This window comes from Lagopus leucura, unplaced genomic scaffold (genome assembly GCF_019238085.1).
Source record: "Lagopus leucura isolate 7727_CA_CO unplaced genomic scaffold, USGS_WTPT01 Super-Scaffold_100045, whole genome shotgun sequence".
In the NCBI taxonomy this organism is placed as follows: Eukaryota; Metazoa; Chordata; class Aves; order Galliformes; family Phasianidae; genus Lagopus; species Lagopus leucura.
The window spans coordinates 1,681,758-1,699,984 of record NW_024962292.1 but is presented as its reverse complement, the minus strand read 5'-3'; the positions used below and the strand labels follow the sequence as shown (position 1 = coordinate 1,699,984).

The following is an 18,227-nucleotide window of genomic DNA, read 5'->3' as shown; positions in this document are numbered from 1 at the left end:
GTGTTTTGCATGCTGTAGTGCCTTCCTAGGTGCTCATCTGAGGTTAACCAAAAAAAGGAACAGCTGGAGTTCTATGGTAGAGTGCCAAATGGCCCATTTCAAGCAGCAAGTTCATTTAAGTGCTGTCTGGGAGTGCTGTGCTGTTCCTGTGCTTGGCAGGAATCTCAAGACTAATACCTCGGAGGATTAGAGAGCATCACTGAATGTTAAACAAGATCCAGGCTAAGCGGTGTGCACCAGTGAGCTTGTGCTCTGGAGGATGTTTGGAGAAGCTATTACTTGCTGATCTGGAAAAAAGAGTGAGCTTGTGTGGGTAATACTCTTCCTTCAGCTGAATCCTTCCTGTATTGGCTGTCTCTCCACCCTTCTCTCAGCCTGTCTCAGGGACTCATGTGCTCTCTGAGGATGGTGAATGTTGGGGGATGCACCTTATGGGTTGATTTGTGGGTTGTTTTTTTTTTTTGGTGTGTGTTGTGGTGTGTTTTTTCTTCCTGTGATGTATTCATCTCTTCTAATGTGCTCTCTTTACCCCTGTATTATCTGGGTTAGGACAGCAATTGGGGAAGAATCTAATCCACCAACAAGGCACAGAGCTGGAGAATGTGTCTTAGAAGGCTGTGAGCTGCAGATGTCCTGCAGCCTGTGCTCTATTGGTAGAGCAAATGGCTCACGGTGCAGGGTTGGCCCTGGAAAGCCCACCTGCTGTAGAAAAGAGCTGCTGGAAAGCAGTCTCTTCCCAAGAAGAAGCAAAACATGAGTTAATCTGGATGTTGACATCCTACCCCACAGCCTACAGCATGTAAAAGTGGTGTAGAGGCTTTGTCCCATGGCAGATCTTCTTCCTCTGTGCAGGAATTCATAATGCCTGGGATTTCATGTCGTTTTCTTCCCGTGCTGCAGCAGTAAAGAAAAATGTGGAAATGTACATGTGTCTCCTGATTGCTTTGGGTGGGCTTTTTTGCATGGGAGACAGTAGTAAGAGGGGCAGCGGTCTGAGCTAGGGTATGGGTAGTTATGGCTGCAAGAACAACAGCATTTCTGCTCTTGCTGCATTACAGTAAAGCCAAATTCCCAGTTCCTGATACTCTGCGAGGGGAGAGCAGCTTGATGTAGTGCATGAATTGATTGTTCAGGGGAAAAAAAGCCAGATGGTGATATCTCAATGAAAAGCCTGTTCCAGCAGCGATGCAACAGACAAGCATGTGGAAAACCATGCAGAGGCTTTGCTGCTCCAGCAATGACTGTTACCCTCTATTTATGAAGAGGCTGCGCTACTGATATATAATGTTAATACACCACCTACACCACATCTTGCTGATGCCAAATCCACCTGTTTGTGGCAGGGCTTCCCCAGAGTTTCATGGTATCATTTCCTCTTTTCATTCCTACCTTTGCACTCATCTAACCAGGAAGTTTTAAAAAAAAAGGTTCCTGTAAGTGGTGATAGTGTCAACATCATGATATTATATTTATCCTACACTCAGCATCCTTGTATTGCATAGCATAGGATGTTGCTTTTTTAATATAATTGCTTTAGACACAGCAAAGAATGGTTGCTTCGTTTTCATAATTTGGCCCATTCAGTTTGGTCACCTCATCCACGATTTGCCTGAATCATCATTTCTTGGAAGCAAGAAGGGATATGTATAGAAACTAAGTGATAATCATGGAGGAAAGCTGACTCATAGTTCATGCAGAAACATTGTCCTGGGTATTGAGCTTCCTTAAATGTCCTTAAGAATCCAAATGCTGGAGAATAATGTGTGTTGATCTAGATCATGGGAAAATACTGGGACTGCATCCGCGGTGCTGGCATGGAAACTTTCTCATCATTGATCAAACTTAGGGGAAGGAAAAAGACATTAAAGCAAGAGTGACATTAGAGAGAGGGAGTTAGGCATTATGGCATAAAGGAACCTTTTGTCTGGCTAATCTTTGCTGCAGCAGAATATTGTTGCCTGGTTAAATCTGCTCTGTGTATTGGCACGGCAAGTTTTTGAAGATGGGCTGAGGCAGCTGCAGCCAATTGCGTTTGCACAGATAAGCTGGAACAAATAAGTAAGCTCAGAAAATCTGGCTAGATTTATCTTCAAAGCATTTTCAAGCAGCTAATTGAAAATTATCCAAGCCACCTTCCTGATTTCTTGCATATTATTGCATTAATTTGCCAGCGAATGGAAGAGTGCTTGGAAAACATACAAAGGGTTTTGTGAGTGCTAAGCTTCGCTAGCTGGACATTATTTAATTATAATTGTGTCCTTGTTCCGGTGATAATTTAAAGCCAGCTTCTGCTTGCTGGGTTCTGTGTTTCAGACCCTGGTGGGACTGATCGCTTGACAACACACCTCTGGTGCAGCTGCAGCACTGCCACTGGTGGGGAGCACAGCATTAGGTATCCGTGAGCTCTTTGGGCATGTTTCTCATTCCTGAAACGTGTATGTGCAGAATGGTGCTGTTCCTATTGGAATTGCTGGTGAAAGGCTGCTCCTGGCAACAGCAGCCTCCCCCGTATTGCTGAGCCGAAGGGAGGCTTTGTAACTGTGCTGTAACAGGAGGTCCTCACATCCCCTGAGTAAAGTTCCCCAGCTGCCAGGACAGCAATTTGTGGTGTTGCACATCCAGAGAACAGCCCGGTCACCGCGTGCCTTCTTTTATCTCCCTCTCAGCTGAAGCAGCCCTCGAGGACAGGCGTGTTCTCAGGACCACGGTATGGATTTGTCTCACTTCTGCGAGGCTTTCCCCTGGTAAACCGGTGAGTGGATTACGCTTGATCCATATGGTGTGCATCAGCTGCAGCAGAATAATACCGATAATCCTCCAAGCCAAGTGCAACACAAATTCACTGTTTGTAACTGAAAGAAATTAAGGGTCCAAACCTCGATGAATTTATCCCTGTGTGGAGTGATAGCAGAGCCTCATGAGTGGATGTGGGCTTTCCCAAAGGCAGGTTGGCCATGCAGCCAGGGCAGGCTCTCCTGTAGATCAGGGAGGAGGGCGGTTGCCCTCGTGGTTCGCAACACATTTTCTGATCACTTGTTTTCTCTTAGCAAGTGTGCTGCCATAGGATTGAAGAAATTATTAAATCTGCCCTGTGCTCGGCTGTGGAAAGCAGAAATGATGAGTAGATGACATTTGCCACAATAATACCTCATGAAATTCAAAAATCATAGAGTGAAAGGAAAGATTTGCTTCAGCAAATAGGATTATTTCGCATGCCAGTTAGGAGTTAATTAGTGACATTAACCAAAGGCCTCAGCAGAGACAAAGCTTGTTTTTATGGGTCCTGTGACTTGTTAAGTGATCACCTGATGAAAAGCTTCTAAGTTTTGCCATTTTGCTATTGATTTAATGGTAAATATTGGGGAGAGGGCAATCTTTACAAATTTCATTATAAGATACATGCTTTCATTGCCTTGCTACTGCTATAGTGTTGATTTGGTACTGTTGGCAGCCTGGAATCAATTGTATGTCTTCAAAAATAATAACAATAACGAGAACAAGTCTTGCAGCAAAATGAGGGCATCTATAGCTTTGACATAATAGTATTGGGACTGGTTCAAAGCAAGCAAGAACTTACCAGCTGAGTCATTAAAAACAGAGATGGATGAGAAGCAATAAGTAGATGAATAACAATGATTAGGAAGTGCATGAAGTAAAGTTTTATTGTGTGTGTGCGTTTTTTGTTGTTGTTGTTGTTCTAAAGTGGCACATGGCTCATGTGGAAGCTAATCTGCCCAGTGAATGTGTCAGTTCCAGTTTGGAAACACTTGGTGAGATAGCGGGCTGTGAGGTAGGCACAGCGTGCAGCATAGGGCTGCCTGCCTGGAGCACTGGGTGCAACCCTTCTGTGCTGGTGCAGGGATTGGAGCAGAGTGTGAGGCTGCTGGGCACGGGGGAGGCATTTGCTGCTCCTGGGAGGGATACACTGAAATGCTTCATTCCGTGTTTACTGATAACTCAATAGGATTAAGGGTAACAAAAGTCGGAAGGGAGGATGCTGCGGTCACTTGGAGCTGGTGGCCAGACTCCTCCTCCTCCTACTTTAAAGATGGGAAAACTTTAATGCTAATCTCTAATCTCTTCCTGACTCATGAAATATGTACTGATGGAGGCATCCTGCTGCTGATAGAGGCAGTACGAGCGCTTCCCCCTGGGTGCCCCTTTGGGAACTCTTGGCTCGCCATCCTACAAGTTAGCAATATGAGATGGGTTTATTTAACCTGCTGAAGTCGGTGCTAGCAAAAACAGTTGCCAGCTAAGCAGCCTTCTTCATGGATAGACAAATGTAATGGCAAATGTGTGGACTGCATCTGCAGTCTGTTGATTTACACTTTGGTACGTGACCCATTCTGCTCCCTAACGCCTGATCCAACAGCCAGTCATCCCTTCTGAGTTTATTTATTGTTTGCAATATTGCAAAGATGAGAAAAATAGATCTAGAGCCGCAAGAGTCATAGGGACAGTAGAGGGACAAAAAAGTGAAAAATTACAGCCATACATCCAAACTATTATCCTTTTATGCCAACACATTACACAAGTCTGTCCCTTCAGCTAAACTTTGAAACCTGCAGATAGTTTTTGCATTTCCCTGTGTTAGCAGTAACCTGTGCAGGTTTCAGTGCTGACAGCACCCACAGACACAGCTCTGGGTGTGGCAGTGGCCCTTTTGCTGTGAAATTCACCCTGCCTCTGTACTATCATCAAATTCCTACAGGAACCTGGACACAGATGTAGTCGGTGCCCTCTGGTCCTCAGAATGGACAGTTATCTGCAAATGAAAGGCCTCGTGCACTGATGAGTGCATCTCATCTGCTAAACCAGTGCTGTTGTAGCACTACTGACATCTGTTTATATGGGGTGTATCCTCTGGCCTTCTGGGGTGGAAGCAGAACCTTGATAATCTTCTAAGCATCAAATTCTTCAAGCCTACCTGCCCTGGTGCCTCTAAGAACCAATGGTAGAGGTCAAACAATTCTACTGTTTACAGGAATATTCCTGCAACATTTCCAGGTTACAGTAATCTGAACGTGGCTCATTTTATTGGGACAACAACCTCCTCTTTTCTCCCATTCCCTTAGATAAATCTAAAGAGGAACATTTTTATAGGAGGCTCTTGAATAAATATTGACAGCAAATGCTGGGCAATGCTGAATGCTTTGAAAATATTCTGTAATAAAGCAGTTCTTGCCCAGTATTTGTTGTGTATTTAAGATCTGCACTCAAAAGAGAAGTTTCTTTTTTACATCATTTATAGTTCAGCCAATACATTTAACTAAAAATGCTCTTTTTGTAAAAAATTTCTTTTTTTCTGCAATGTTGAGGTGCTGGGATGCTGGGACAGCACAGGAACTGTTTGAAAGACAGTCTGCATTGGTAATCAGGTTAACATCAGCTGCCTGTGCCCTCCAGCTTGCTCTGCAGCAGCACGTAGTCTAATTAGTTATAGAAAGGATTTTACTGAATAGTTGTAAACAGATCTCAGGGCCTGGGATAAAATCAATCCAACTGTGGAAACTTCTCAGGATAATTATAAACTGTTATTAGCACAGTGTGAAAGAGAAACCAAAGGACTTCTAACAGTGGGAAACTTGTAGCTTTCCACAAATTTCTCTGCAGGAAAAAGGGAAGGGAAAGAGGCTGTGTCTAAGAGGGGAAAGGTCCAGCATCGAACTGGGATCACTTTTAGGGAGAAGTGATGAAGGACTTCATCAGACAGGGAGCTGGTCTTCAGTGTAGCTTTTTAATGCTCATCTTTTAAGATAAGAGGTGGTGGCTGTAGAGGAGGTTCCAGATGGATGGAAAGATTTATTCTCCAGAGTGTGGTGATGCACTGATATAGGCTGCCCAGGGAGGTGGGGTGGATCACTGTCCCTGGAAGCATTCAGGAGCCATGGAGATGTGGCACTGAGGGAGATGTTAGTGGGATGGTGGGGTGGGCTGGGGTTGGAATTGGTGATCTGGAGGTCTTCTCCAACCTTCATGATTCTGTGATTCTATAAACATAATTTTCTTTTCTGCACTATTAATGGAACCCCAATACTTGAGGTACTGGCACACTGTGGTGGAAGGCAAACGCAGCCAAACTGCACAGCGAAATGCTGGTACTTACTGAGAAAAAGCATTCTACAAAAGGAAATACAATTATAGGTTATAGCATAGTAAAAGTATATGTAAAACTTCTCTGTTCACAGATTGCAATGATCCTGGCTCAGCCCTCTGCCATCTAATGTGTGTGCCAAAACTCACAGCCCCGCAATAGACACACGCTGACCGCCCCGCAGAGCAGCCCCAGCCGCAGCCAACACTGGACCCACTCTGCTGTGCCGTTCATGGCAAAGCCCCATCACTTAACGGGAGAGAATGGCTTCCACTTCTCCCAGCCTCTCGTCTTCCCCAGCCCATCCCCTGTGGGTGAGGACAGCCCAGCCTTTGATTCGGCAAGCGGCACACCTCTGAGCAATGGCACTCCCAGCGGCACCGAGTCCTGCGGGCTGCCCCTCTGCGAGGCCAAAGGCATTAAATACATCTCAGCCGAGCAGGAGGAGCTGGCATGCGGCTGGGGAGGGTTCACCCCTGGCTGCTTGCAGCTCTTCAACACCTCCAAGGGCGTTTTGTTCTTCCTCTGCGTGGCTTCCTTCCTGCAAGGCATGACGGTGAACGGTTTCATCAACACGGTCATCACCTCCATTGAGCGCCGCTTTGACCTGCGCAGCTACCAGAGCGGGCTGATCGCCAGCTCCTACGACATCGCCGCCTGCCTCTGCCTCACCTTCGTCAGCTATTTCGGGGGGAACGGCCACAAACCACGTTGGCTGGGCTGGGGCGTGCTGGTGATGGGCCTGGGCTCCCTGCTCTTCGCTTTGCCCCACTTCACCACGGGCCGCTATGAGGTGCGCTCCTCGGCTGAGGTGGGCATCTGTGCCGCCAACCAGAGCCTGCCCTGCGCTGCGGCTGCTTCCGGGCTCTCCAGCTACAGGTTTGTCTTCATGCTGGGGCAGTTCCTGCATGGGATGGGAGCCACGCCGCTCTACACGCTTGGCGTCACCTATTTAGATGAAAACGTCAAGACTAACTACTCCCCTGTGTACATTGGTGAGTGGCTGCCAAAGGGGCTGGGGGGAGGTCCGCTCCATCTGCCTTGGCAGCCCTGGGCGCTTTCACAAGAGGTGCTCCAAGTCTTTTGTTCCTGATGACAGACACGATGATAAGTAGAGAGAAGCAGCTGTCTGGGAGGTTTTCATTATTTTTTCCCCCTTCCAGTTATTGGCAGGCAGGCGCTGTGAGTGCAGCTGGGCATTTTTGCTCCTGCAGTCCTGCAGAGCAGGAGGCGCTAGTGTTCCTGGCACAGCCGTCAGCTGAGGACAATCTCTCCTGTGTGCATGGCATTACCTTCTCTGGCCATCAATCATGTCCATGCAAGGCATTGCCCCTTCAGTACCAGAGCACGGGAGGAGTGTTTGTTCGGATGCTGCTGGTGCAACATACAGTGCAGCTTCACTGAGAAAGAATGCTCCGTTCATAGATTTGTAGAATCATTTGAGTTGGAAGGGACCTGTAAATACCGTCTGGTCCAACCCTCCTGCAATGACCAGGGACATCTACAGCAGGGTGCTCAGAACCTGCTCCAGCCTGACATTAAATGTCTCCAGGGAGAGAGCAGCCACCACTTGTCTGGGCAACCTGCTCCACGACAGACCAGACTGAAAGGTCTGAACAGACCTTCCTTGTTGCCCCTCTTTAGATGCTGAAAGGTTGTTATGAGGTCTTCCCAGACCTTCTCTTCTCCAGGCTGTTCATTCCTCAGTGCTGCTGGTTGTATTGTGGGTATCAGCACTCCCCAGCAGCAGCCCATCCGCTGTAGTTCTGCAGGTTCTCTAACACCGTTTGTTTTCCCTTTCAGCTGTTTTCTACACTGCTGCAATCCTTGGTCCTGCAGCGGGTTATCTGGTAGGAGGAATGTTTCTAAATATTTATACTGAAATTGGCAGAGAGTAAGTGGCTAAAAAATAATCTTGTTCCTTTTCCTTTATGCTGTATGTTTCCTTTGGGGTAAAAAAAATATCCAGGAAAATAACTCAGTGGCTGGGGGGAAAATGTCCGCTGTGTTCAGCAGCATTGCTGTGGGGGGCGCTGAGGCTGGAATGGTTGATTGCAGTAATGCTGTCACTGGAAGAGAATTGCTCATGAACCTGTCAGCCTAAATCCTTCCTTATGCTGCACTGCCTGCTGTAACGAGGCTGAGAGCAGCAGGTGAATTTTTTGAATGAGTTCCCCCATCAGGCCAGGCTGCCAGCAGTGCAGCTTTTCCTCCTGGCTATCTGGCCACAATGCCTGGTCTGTCTCTCTTCGCTGTTTATTGCTTCTAATTTATTTTATCACCTCTTAGCCTATAGGCTCTTTGGCAGATGAATGGGCTGCAGTGGTTGAGTGGGTTTTGGGGAAGGAATGGGTTATTTCCACCAGCTGTCTTGCTGAAAGGGTGGCTCTAGGATGGAACAAGGCTCACTGCAACCCCCAGAGCAGAAATGAAATGGGATGAGGTGAAACACGCAAGCGAGAGATGAAAAGAGAAATAAATGATGTAATTTCACAGGCTCACTAAGTGCACTAAGCATCTGTCAGGCAGGACAGATGGTGGACACGGCAGAACTCTCCAGGAGAGGCAATTTCCTTCAGTGATGTCCCCATCATTCCCCCAACCTCGGCCAGCTTTAGTGAGGGCAGTGCCCAGCTTTTCCCTTCTGTTTCAAACCACCGCCTCTCTCCCTTGTGTCCTTTTGGTTTTGTCTCTTGCAGGACTGACATCTCCCCAGAGAACACGCTGTGGGTGGGGGCATGGTGGATCGGCTTCCTGGGGGCTGGAGCAGCCTCACTCCTCATCTCCATCCCCATCCTGGGCTACCCCCAGCGCCTCCCAGGTAGGCAACCCGCAGGGTTGGGCTGTGCCTGCACCCTCCTGTAGCAGGGAAGACAGGGTTGGACATGGAGAATGAGCTTCTAGTGTTCTAATTGTAATTAATACATTAATTTCACCCCTCGGCTCTTCAGATGCCTGTTTTCCTGCTGCAAATCCACCCCTTTGGTAACACTCATGTCTCACCTATTCCTTGTTCCCATTTGCCTCTCGTTTGCAGGGTCCCAGAGGTATATTGTTATGAGGGTGTCGGAGGCTCATCAGCTGAAGGATGGGAGCCACAAAAAAGCATCAGATCCAGACTTTGGGAAAACAGTTAAAGACCTACCTCGGTGAGAAAGCTGCCCCAGAGGGTGATGCACAGAGAGCTGGCTCATTTTAGTAGAGACAGTCACCTCCTCACTGCCTCTTACAGGCTTTTTTGTTTGTTTGTTTTGCCTTTGTGTCTTCTGATCCCATTTATGTGTTACTACCTCTTAGCTCTCTTGCAAAGCAGTGATCCAGCAACAAGTGAAATCCCAGGGCATGTCGTGTGGGCAAGCACACTCACACAGGTTTGGTAGGAAATGGTTTAAAGGAATCTGGAACTTTGGGTAAAAACAAGTAAGAGGCCAAAATGAAATCAAGTCTTGGATCTTTGAAATCATTTATGATTTTCTGTTGTTGCTGTTTTGAGTTTTATTTAAATGGAGATGCTTCTTTGTTTACTTGGCTTGGCTTCAACTGAGCGTGGAGCTGTGGGTGCTGCAGAGAGATCTGGGCATTGCTTCATTTTGGATGGCAAGCTTGACATCAATAAAAGAGTTTTTCATTTTTGCATTTCTCCCAGGACCGTTCTTAGGGAGGAATTTGCATCTGCATGTGTTGGCAACATGTTGCCAGAGCCCATGCTGCTGTTATTTCAGAACTTTGTGCAGGCAGAGGAGGGCTGAGGCAGGTGCTGAGTGCAGGAGCTATCAGCAGCACTCCATCCGTGTTGAGTAATGCGGGTTCTCACACAGTGAGGGAATCCTGGAGACCTCATGGGAAGTTTACCAGGGGTTAAGGCAGTTTCATGAAGAATATTACATGGAATAGATTTCAATACTGTTATTAAATGGCATACTTGACTTGGTGCCATTTTCCAAGGTCATGACTTATTCTCCACACGGAAATTAAATTCAAAACCTGCATTTAAATGACGATAAGGTTATGACTGAAACCAACACAAACTGGGCAGCAGGGAGGGATGAATTCAGAGTTTTGTGTTTTGCTTGCTTACCTTGAACAAAGCTCCTACTATTCCTAATGAGGACTGTCCTAGCAGTAGTTAGAGGTGTCTTCCTCTAACTAAGGTGAGGAGTTAGAGGACTGTCTTCCTTCATGCCTAATGCCCTAAGAATGAGCACTGAAGGCAGCTTGGCTCATCTCACACCATGCAGATCAGTCCAGTTCTTAACGTGCTTTTTTCTTGTTTTTAAACCTCAGACGTTTCTTCTCTTTTGAATGCAAAAACCCACCAGACATTTGTGTTCCCTGCTTTTGATTAATGAAAGGGAAGTGCCTTAAAGGCTTGCTGTTCTGGAAACTTCCATTAAAGAGGAGACCACATCTGCGTGCAGCTCTTGGGTACGTGTGGCCCTGTGCACAGAGCAAGGCCAAAGGACACTGTTGCTTTTGTTTAGATGACAGATTGGCTGCTACAGATTTTCTCACAGTACGGACAGTAAGAGCATCACAAAGATAAGAAGAAACACAGATGAAAAAGAATACTATTCCACACCATCAGGTCTTTTATAAGAGAGCTTAATGCATTGCTGTATTCACAGTGCTCCCTAAAAGCAGGAGTGTGCAGGAACAAAGCCCAGACAGCTTAAGCTTCTGCCCTCTGTATTAGTTTTTGGGCTGAGAAGGCATGATAAAAGAGCACTTTCTTTCTGCTTGCATGACTGCTTGCATGGAACATCCCCTGATGTCCATGTAGGGGAGTTCAAAGAGAAGACACATAGAGCCACAGCAAGGCAGCACAGAAGACTTGCTCCTTACTAGCAAGTAAGGTGGAGCTTGAAGATCACTCATTGGTTTGCCAGTCTTCAGGGCAAAAAGCTACAGCCAGTATTTCTCTTGTCTCCTTTGGGCTACTAGGCAGGATGGGGCTTTGGTATGTGTCATGGCCTTACTGCAGCATCAGTATGGTAAGGAAAGGATGTTTTTCATTCCTCTGGGACATAAATGCTCCCCTCGATCCACTTGGTGGTGGTGATTGATCCACTTGGTGGTGCTCCACTTGGTGGAGCAGATGTCATTGCTGTGTGCTGGAAATATCCCTGTTCACATGATGTAAGATTGCACAAATACTCATCTATCACTATTGACTGCTAGCACGTGGCTATGTGGTGTTACAGTCTGGCAGCTTGCTGTCCTGGGCATGCACTTCTCCTCAGATACGTTCCCCGTTCACTTAACAGGACCATTACAAGAGGAAAGGGTGCCCACGTGTCTGTATGAGTAAATATTTGTAGGATGAGGCTTTTATACATGGTAGGATACTTCTGGGAGTGCTGACCTCTCTGAAATCACTTTGGCTGCTAAACCCAAGGGCAGCCAAGACTTCTTGAAAATTATGTGGTTTCTGGGTGTGACTGAAATCCTGCTGCTAACAATAAAAAGATGTGTTGACTTTGTTGAGGTTTTATATGCATTATTTCCTAAATACCTCTTCTGTCTGCAAACAAGAAATGATGCAGGTCATTCATCATGCTGAAAGTTGTTCCTCTTAAATTTCCTACCTGCAACCTTTGTCCAACAGGCACAAAGTAATGCTTTTGCCAGGGAACCACTCTCCTCTTTTCTCTTCAACTGTAAATGGTGAAGGCATTGTATGTTTTCTACAGCAGTCAAGAGGCCCACAAGGAGTGTTTTCTAGCTAAGAGATTAGGCTTTTTTCTTCTGAAAGAAGTACAGTTGAAAAGACCATTCCTGTTAAATAGTTTAGTAAATTAAGACAATCCCAGTAGCTGGACAATGGTTATTATAGAGTCCTCTGAAATCAAGGTGTAAGAACGTGTCATATATATGTCTTTCAGCCTCTTTGTTCTATTGACATAATGGAATTGTCCACTTTATTTGGGTTAAACCAGGTAAATCCCTGAATTCCTAGCGTATCTAATGCTGAGCACCTCACACACTTGGTGGTTCTGCAGTAGATTTTTTCCCATTTCACATTTCTTCCCAAGCATTGGCTGTTAACTGACAGTGCCTTTCAGTTCAGTGAGCATCCTCCTGGGTCCCAGTTGCTGCTGCTGCAGTGTGATGAGGCTGTGTCATACCCCAAAAACAAGACGATTTGCTGTACTGGTCAGGGCTAAACTTGGGGCAAGTTATGTGGCAGAATTTCAAGCTTGTTACAAAATGCTCCCTCCAAAGCAGCTCTCTTAGTCCAATATCCGAGATAGTGGGAAATAATTGAGGCCATTCCATGTGCCTGAGGGTGTTTCTGTGTCTCAGAGATGGAATTATTGCTGGATCATCTTTCTGCATATAAATGACATATGGCAATTTTTCATGAATATCTCTGGCTGTCTACTAAATCCCAGTAGGTCAAAAACAAAATGTATTGTTTCAACTTAGATGTTAATCTTCACATAAAACTATGCTTAGACTATGGGAGAAAGATTGCTTTCTGTTTTCCTGTGAGATATAAGGTGTTTTAGAGGTGCCTTCTCTGTACAGAAAGACTTGCCTGGTATTTCCCACAAGCTGCAAAAAAAAAAACGTGTTTGTAAGTGATTGTTAGTCTCTTGAGGACATGTATGCACTTGAGAAACACGTGTACGTAGGTATATAACACAGCTTTATTCCCAGCTCATAAATGTTTCACACAGGAGTCCCAGGATGACTGCCATTAGGGACTGCTACAACCTTGGAGTGATTGAGATTTGGTGTCAAATAGAGTCCCTCCACAATCATGCCATTTAGGAGTGGAAGTTATTACATGCTTTGCATCCTGGACCCAAATGTTGGTAAATTACCACTGAAAAGACCCAAATAGAAGTGGTGGTCATGTGGGCATCCTTAGTGCAAATCACATTACACACAGTGCTTTTATTTGCCTATCCATACTCACATAGACCCATCTGGTGCCTTCATGAAGTCCACAGAGAAAAATCCCATATTGTCCCCTCCAGTTTTAGGTATTTGGCTGACATTTCTCTGATTCCTTTGGATCCATCTGTTGGTGGGGCTATAAAAGCTGCGAAGGTAAACCTGTGCCTGAGGGCATTTAAGACCACACAGAGTCTGGCTGCCCTGTAGTAGCAACAGCAGTAGACATGCAAGAGATGTCCTATAATGCAGAGTTCAAGGGCAAACTTGATTCTCAGCATGCAATCGAATGGGGAGAAGTCAGGGTATCGTCTGCATCCTTCCTTGGCTGGTAGAACTCAGTAAGTTGAAGTGGAGAATGTCACTGCTCTTTTAAAAGCTCCCATTGGGATTCTTCTTTCCATGGGATACAGTATGGTGTGATGCTTCCCTGTCTTACATGTGGAGGGAATATATCTGAAATCGAAATGTGCCACAGCAGTTCAATTCCAGTGTATTTGTCCTTCCCAGATCAGTATTGCTGCTCCTGAAGAATCCCACCTTCATCTTCCTCTGCTTAGCAGGAGCGACAGAAGCCACTCTCATTGCTGGGATGTCCACGTTTGGACCCAAGTTCTTGGAGTCTCAGTTTAGTTTAAGTGCCTCTGAAGCTGCTACCCTTTTTGGTAAGGAAACCTGGTTTTGCTATGTTTTTCAGTTTTCATGTAGAATGAGACTAACACGCTTTGCCATTCATTTACAGAAAGGTAGTCGTCTTCCACTTATTAGGCAGTGAGGATCATTTCCTATCAGCATGTCTGTACCAAGTGTGTTTTCAGAGCTCTATCTACTGACATCAGTAAGAAATGCATCACTCCTGTAGCCACTGTCACTACCTGGAGAAAGGTGAAAACCTGTATTCAATTCCTTCTTGGACATAACCAGGCAATGTTAACAAGTGCTTCTAACAAGAATACTTTATCAGAAAATGGGAAGATCTTCAATTAACTCTTGCATTCCAGACCAAGAAAGTTTGATCTGAGTTCCACGGGTTCCAAATAAGCATCAGTATTCACGATGTGCTCCTTAAACTGTCTCTTTTAAGATCTAGAGGGAAAAGAATTTGCCTTACCAGGTTCAAGCCACATTACCCTAGGAACTGTGGAGGTTCACTTATTGTAGCAAATTTTCCTAAACTCCCACCAAAAAGCAACTCAACAACCAAAGGGTTATTCTCATGCAGACACACTGCATGTATGATAAATGAGAAACTCTTCACTGATATTTCTAAATCTGTTTGTGCTTTTTTTGTCTCTCTTTTTCAGGCTATCTGGTTGTGCCGGCTGGAGGTGGAGGCACATTCCTAGGTGGATTCCTTGTGAATAAATTTAAACTCCGCTGCTCAGGAATCATCAAATTGTGTTTACTTTGCACAGTGTCAAGTCTGCTAGCTATTTTCATTTTTTTCATTCACTGCCCTAACATGCCAATGGCAGGAGTAACCCAGATGTACAACGGAAGGTAATAACCATGTCTTGTACTGTGTGGCCCTAGTTGGAATGTAGTGCCAAACACATGGTCTTGATGTTGGCCATTGCTTAGGGTTAGAAATGGAAGGTAATGTCCAGTCAGTCTTAGAGGCAGATATTGAGGGTGAGAACCATATCCCCAGAATACGTATATCGAAACTTTGGAATTTAACTGGGAGTGTAAGCCAGCAAGAGGGTCAGCAGCAGCAACATCTCAGTCTGTCTACTCTTCTGTGGTCTTCACAAGATCTCCCCCTGTACAAACAATGTGGTATAGACTAAAAGTGGGATCTCCTGTTCAAAAGTAGATATCTCCTTTTGATCTGGTCACTAAAGCATCCTTTGTAGCTGCAGAGCTCAGTTCCTGTTTCCTGGCTACAGTAGGTGAGATGAAACCCTTCCCAGGCCTGGTGTTACATTCTCCAGAGCTCTTTTGCATCTTCTATTTCTCCTCTTCTCCTTCTCATTCTTTACCCTTTTTCATCCTGGAGAACCGTTCTGGCTCTCCCCACTGACTGTTCCCATGCTTCCTTCAGCACTTTGCCTGGTGGCCAGCTGAACCTGACAGCAGTGTGCAACGCAGAGTGCAGATGCCTGCAGGAGACCTACAGCCCTGTCTGCGGAAGTGATGATGTTATGTATTACTCTCCTTGTCATGCTGGATGCAGAAAAGTGTCTGAAAACCTCCGCAATGGCAAGAAGGTATGTCCCACAGCACTGTGTATTGATAAGGCAGCAGCACACTATCTTTGCAATGTTCTGGCTGGCTCTGCAAAAGCATACTCAGGTTTGGGCTTTGTTGCAAGTTAGTGTAAAAGGCAGAGACAGCACAGAGCAGATGGAGGATGTGCTCAGGGACCACCTGGAAGGATGTTAAAAGGTTCCTGGAGGTCACCCTGCTTTACTTCCCTCAATGTGCCCAACTTTGATTTTGCCCCACTCTGGGTCAAATTGCACTGAGATCTATGGGATGTCACCCAGGGAAGGAGGGAAGCTTGGTGAGCATCTAATTCCTAGCCAGTGCTTATGAGAGTTGTTTTGGGTGTTCAGTGCACATGATGCACCTCCACATACTTCCTGAATACAGCTTATAGACATAGGAAAACGCTCAAGATAGGTAATGATGACATTCAGTGTTGAAGTGCTGCCTGGCAAAGTTGATTTCTATTATTTAATAATCTGTTTTGAAGTAGGTTCGTCAAGAACACAGCCTGATTTCTTTTTCAATCCACACCAGGAGCAAAACCAGCTGCTTTCTGCCCTCTCCAAATTCATTTCTTTTTAAAACCCAGTCCTGACTATCACCATGCTCTCCCCAGCAATCTGCTCACCAGCCTTTCTTTCCCAGGTCTACCGTGAGTGTAGCTGCATTGAGAAAACTCTCCTGCTTGGCCCCGGTGAGGCAGAAGCAGGGAAATGCACTTCCCCTTGTGCAAAAAGGACTCTCCTGCTCTTCTTCATGTTCGTGGTGATCCTCTTCACCTTCCTGAGCAGCATTCCTGCCCTGACCGCAACGCTACGGTAAGCCCAGGATCCTCTGCAAGAATCCTCAGTTATCCCACCACCATTTTACCCCATTGGCACAAGCCCCAGTGAAGGCACGATGGGAAAGTTGGTGCCATGCAGCCTGGTGGAGCTACTGAACTGCCCTCTTCTTCCCCAGGTGCGTCTCCGACAGGCAAAAGTCATTTGCACTTGGGATCCAGTGGATCGTGGTCCGAACACTAGGTATGGTGCAAAGTGGCACAGCACATCTGTGTGGTCTGTTGTCTTTGAAGAGCGTGCCCCACACTGTTACATGTCCAAAAGAGGTTGGATTGGAAGTGGAAGGGGTAGGACATGAGGTATTGAGTGGAAGATGTTTTCCCTTGCTTGCCATCCTTCAGAAAAGAAACTTAATTTTATTTTCATAGTGTTTTCAAAATGAATGAGGGATTCCACAACGCAGCACAGATGGAGCAAAGGAGAATGTCCTGGCAGTGTGTCATTATTTTAAGAAAAAGGACCAGAGGCATTGAAGGCCCTCCTTGGTACTTGTGCAAGTAGTAGGTCAGGGTCAAAAGTCAACTGACTGGACTCTCACTTCTTGAAATTCAGTATGCTTTGGGCACAGCTCTGAATGTCTGCGGGATGAGTTTGCTGCATCATAGTAGACACAGTGCCTGGTGCATTTCTGCTAGCACCTTGCGTCTTGCAAGGCTGGTGCACAGGTTCTACCCAGTCTGAGGATTGGTTCTGTCTTCCCACAGGAGGTATCCCTGGTCCCATTGCCTTTGGGTCAATGATCGACAAATCCTGCCTGCTCTGGCAGGACCAGTGTGGTGAGCAAGGCTCCTGCTATGTGTACCAGAACTCAGCCATGAGCCGCTACACCCTGGTCACCGGGCTGGTCTACAAGGTGAGGTTGGTGTTTCACACTCTGATCAAGCAGTGTTCAGGAGGCAGCAGCTCATGCTGGGGGACAGTCTTACGGAACTGTGCTATGCCCATCTGCCCCCTTCCAAAGCCAAATTAGACCTTAAGACAAGAAGTATCCTCAGGGAAGGCAAAAGCTTCCCTTGCTTCTCAGCAGGTAATGGTGCTCCAGGCACTGTTCTTTTAAATTCCCATTCCATTCCATTCCATTACAGCTTCTGTTGAGCCATAAGAAAAATCCAAACACCGAACAGTTACTGAATGATTTTTGCTAAAAAATGGAGTAAAGTATATAACTGCAGTGTTAGTGAGTGAATGATGCTGTTGTGGGCACACTGTAAATAACCATTTCCTGATCACTGCTAGAAAATATGAGAGCATAGCTGTGTGATTCCTATTTATTAGCTGAAAGCCGTCGTTTCAACTGCTCCCAAGTAGGCACTTGATATAGAGATCAGTGTTTAGCAGTTATTGTGACAAAGTGGCTTTCAAAATCCTTTGCACACTGAAGCTCTGCTTTTCTGGTTTGTACCCACTGAGGGCCAGGCATCTGTTTATGGGGAGAACAGGAAGTAATGGGATATAAGGAAAGATTTCATCTCAGAAAGAGCAATCAAACACTGGCACTGGGAGGTGGAGGTGTCACCATCCCTGGAGGTGTTCCAGACACGGCAGATGTGGCACTGATGACATGGCTTAGTGGGCACGGTGGGGATGGGCTGATGGTTGCACTTGATGATCTCAGTGGTCTTTTCTAACCTTAATGATTCCATGATTCTGTGATTCTATGATTCTGTGATCTTGGTGGCTGCAGGTGCTTGGGACAACCTTCTTCACCATTGCCTGTGTGCTGTACAAACCACCACCGACAGAATCAGCCCCCGGCAGCTCAGACACATCAGAAAATGGCAATGGGAACCTCCAGGAAAACAAACCTTCGCTCCCAGCTGAGGAGGATATATGAGGTTGTGCACATGCCAGTGACTTTCTCAGTCTCAAAAATACGACAAAAAGACATTATGCAGCCCCAAAGTTTTTAATTATTAGTAACATTATCACTTTTTTTTACTTCAAGAGAAATAATTTGATTAATCACTGGTGTGCTTGCTATTTTCTTAACAGCAGAAGCACATTCCAAGTTGCGTGCTGATGCAATATGCAGTTATTTAATTTTATTTAAAGAAAGGGCTACCGTAGCTTTATTCTCTGTCTGTGACAAGCAAGGACCATGATCTCCATGAGTGGAAACAGACACCAGTAACTCCAATGGAGTGAGTGGGGTTGAAGCCACTAGAGGATCCGGTCCC

The 18,227-nt window shown here is 45.9% G+C and overlaps 1 protein-coding gene across 2 annotated transcripts in view; it reads left to right on the top strand.

The window, feature by feature from the left end:
* The window catches only part of SLCO4A1 (solute carrier organic anion transporter family member 4A1), a 23,727-nt gene extending 5,767 nt beyond the window's left edge, over positions 1 to 17,960 (top strand). The window contains exons 2-13 of one of the 2 annotated variants that reach the window (XM_042884746.1): positions 2,667 to 2,752; positions 6,192 to 7,092; positions 7,901 to 7,991; positions 8,797 to 8,918; positions 9,135 to 9,246; positions 13,508 to 13,662; positions 14,302 to 14,497; positions 15,042 to 15,207; positions 15,854 to 16,026; positions 16,169 to 16,233; positions 16,755 to 16,903; positions 17,735 to 17,960. In XM_042884746.1, coding sequence (XP_042740680.1) covers positions 6,330 to 7,092; positions 7,901 to 7,991; positions 8,797 to 8,918; positions 9,135 to 9,246; positions 13,508 to 13,662; positions 14,302 to 14,497; positions 15,042 to 15,207; positions 15,854 to 16,026; positions 16,169 to 16,233; positions 16,755 to 16,903; positions 17,735 to 17,884 — 2,142 coding nt within the window. In that variant the 5' untranslated portion in view covers positions 2,667 to 2,752; positions 6,192 to 6,329 and the 3' untranslated portion in view covers positions 17,885 to 17,960. The remainder of the gene's footprint in view (positions 1 to 2,666; positions 2,753 to 6,191; positions 7,093 to 7,900; positions 7,992 to 8,796; positions 8,919 to 9,134; positions 9,247 to 13,507; positions 13,663 to 14,301; positions 14,498 to 15,041; positions 15,208 to 15,853; positions 16,027 to 16,168; positions 16,234 to 16,754; positions 16,904 to 17,734) is intronic. The other variant, XM_042884747.1, reaches the window with a different exon arrangement.
* The last annotated feature ends 267 nt before the right edge of the window (positions 17,961 to 18,227 follow it).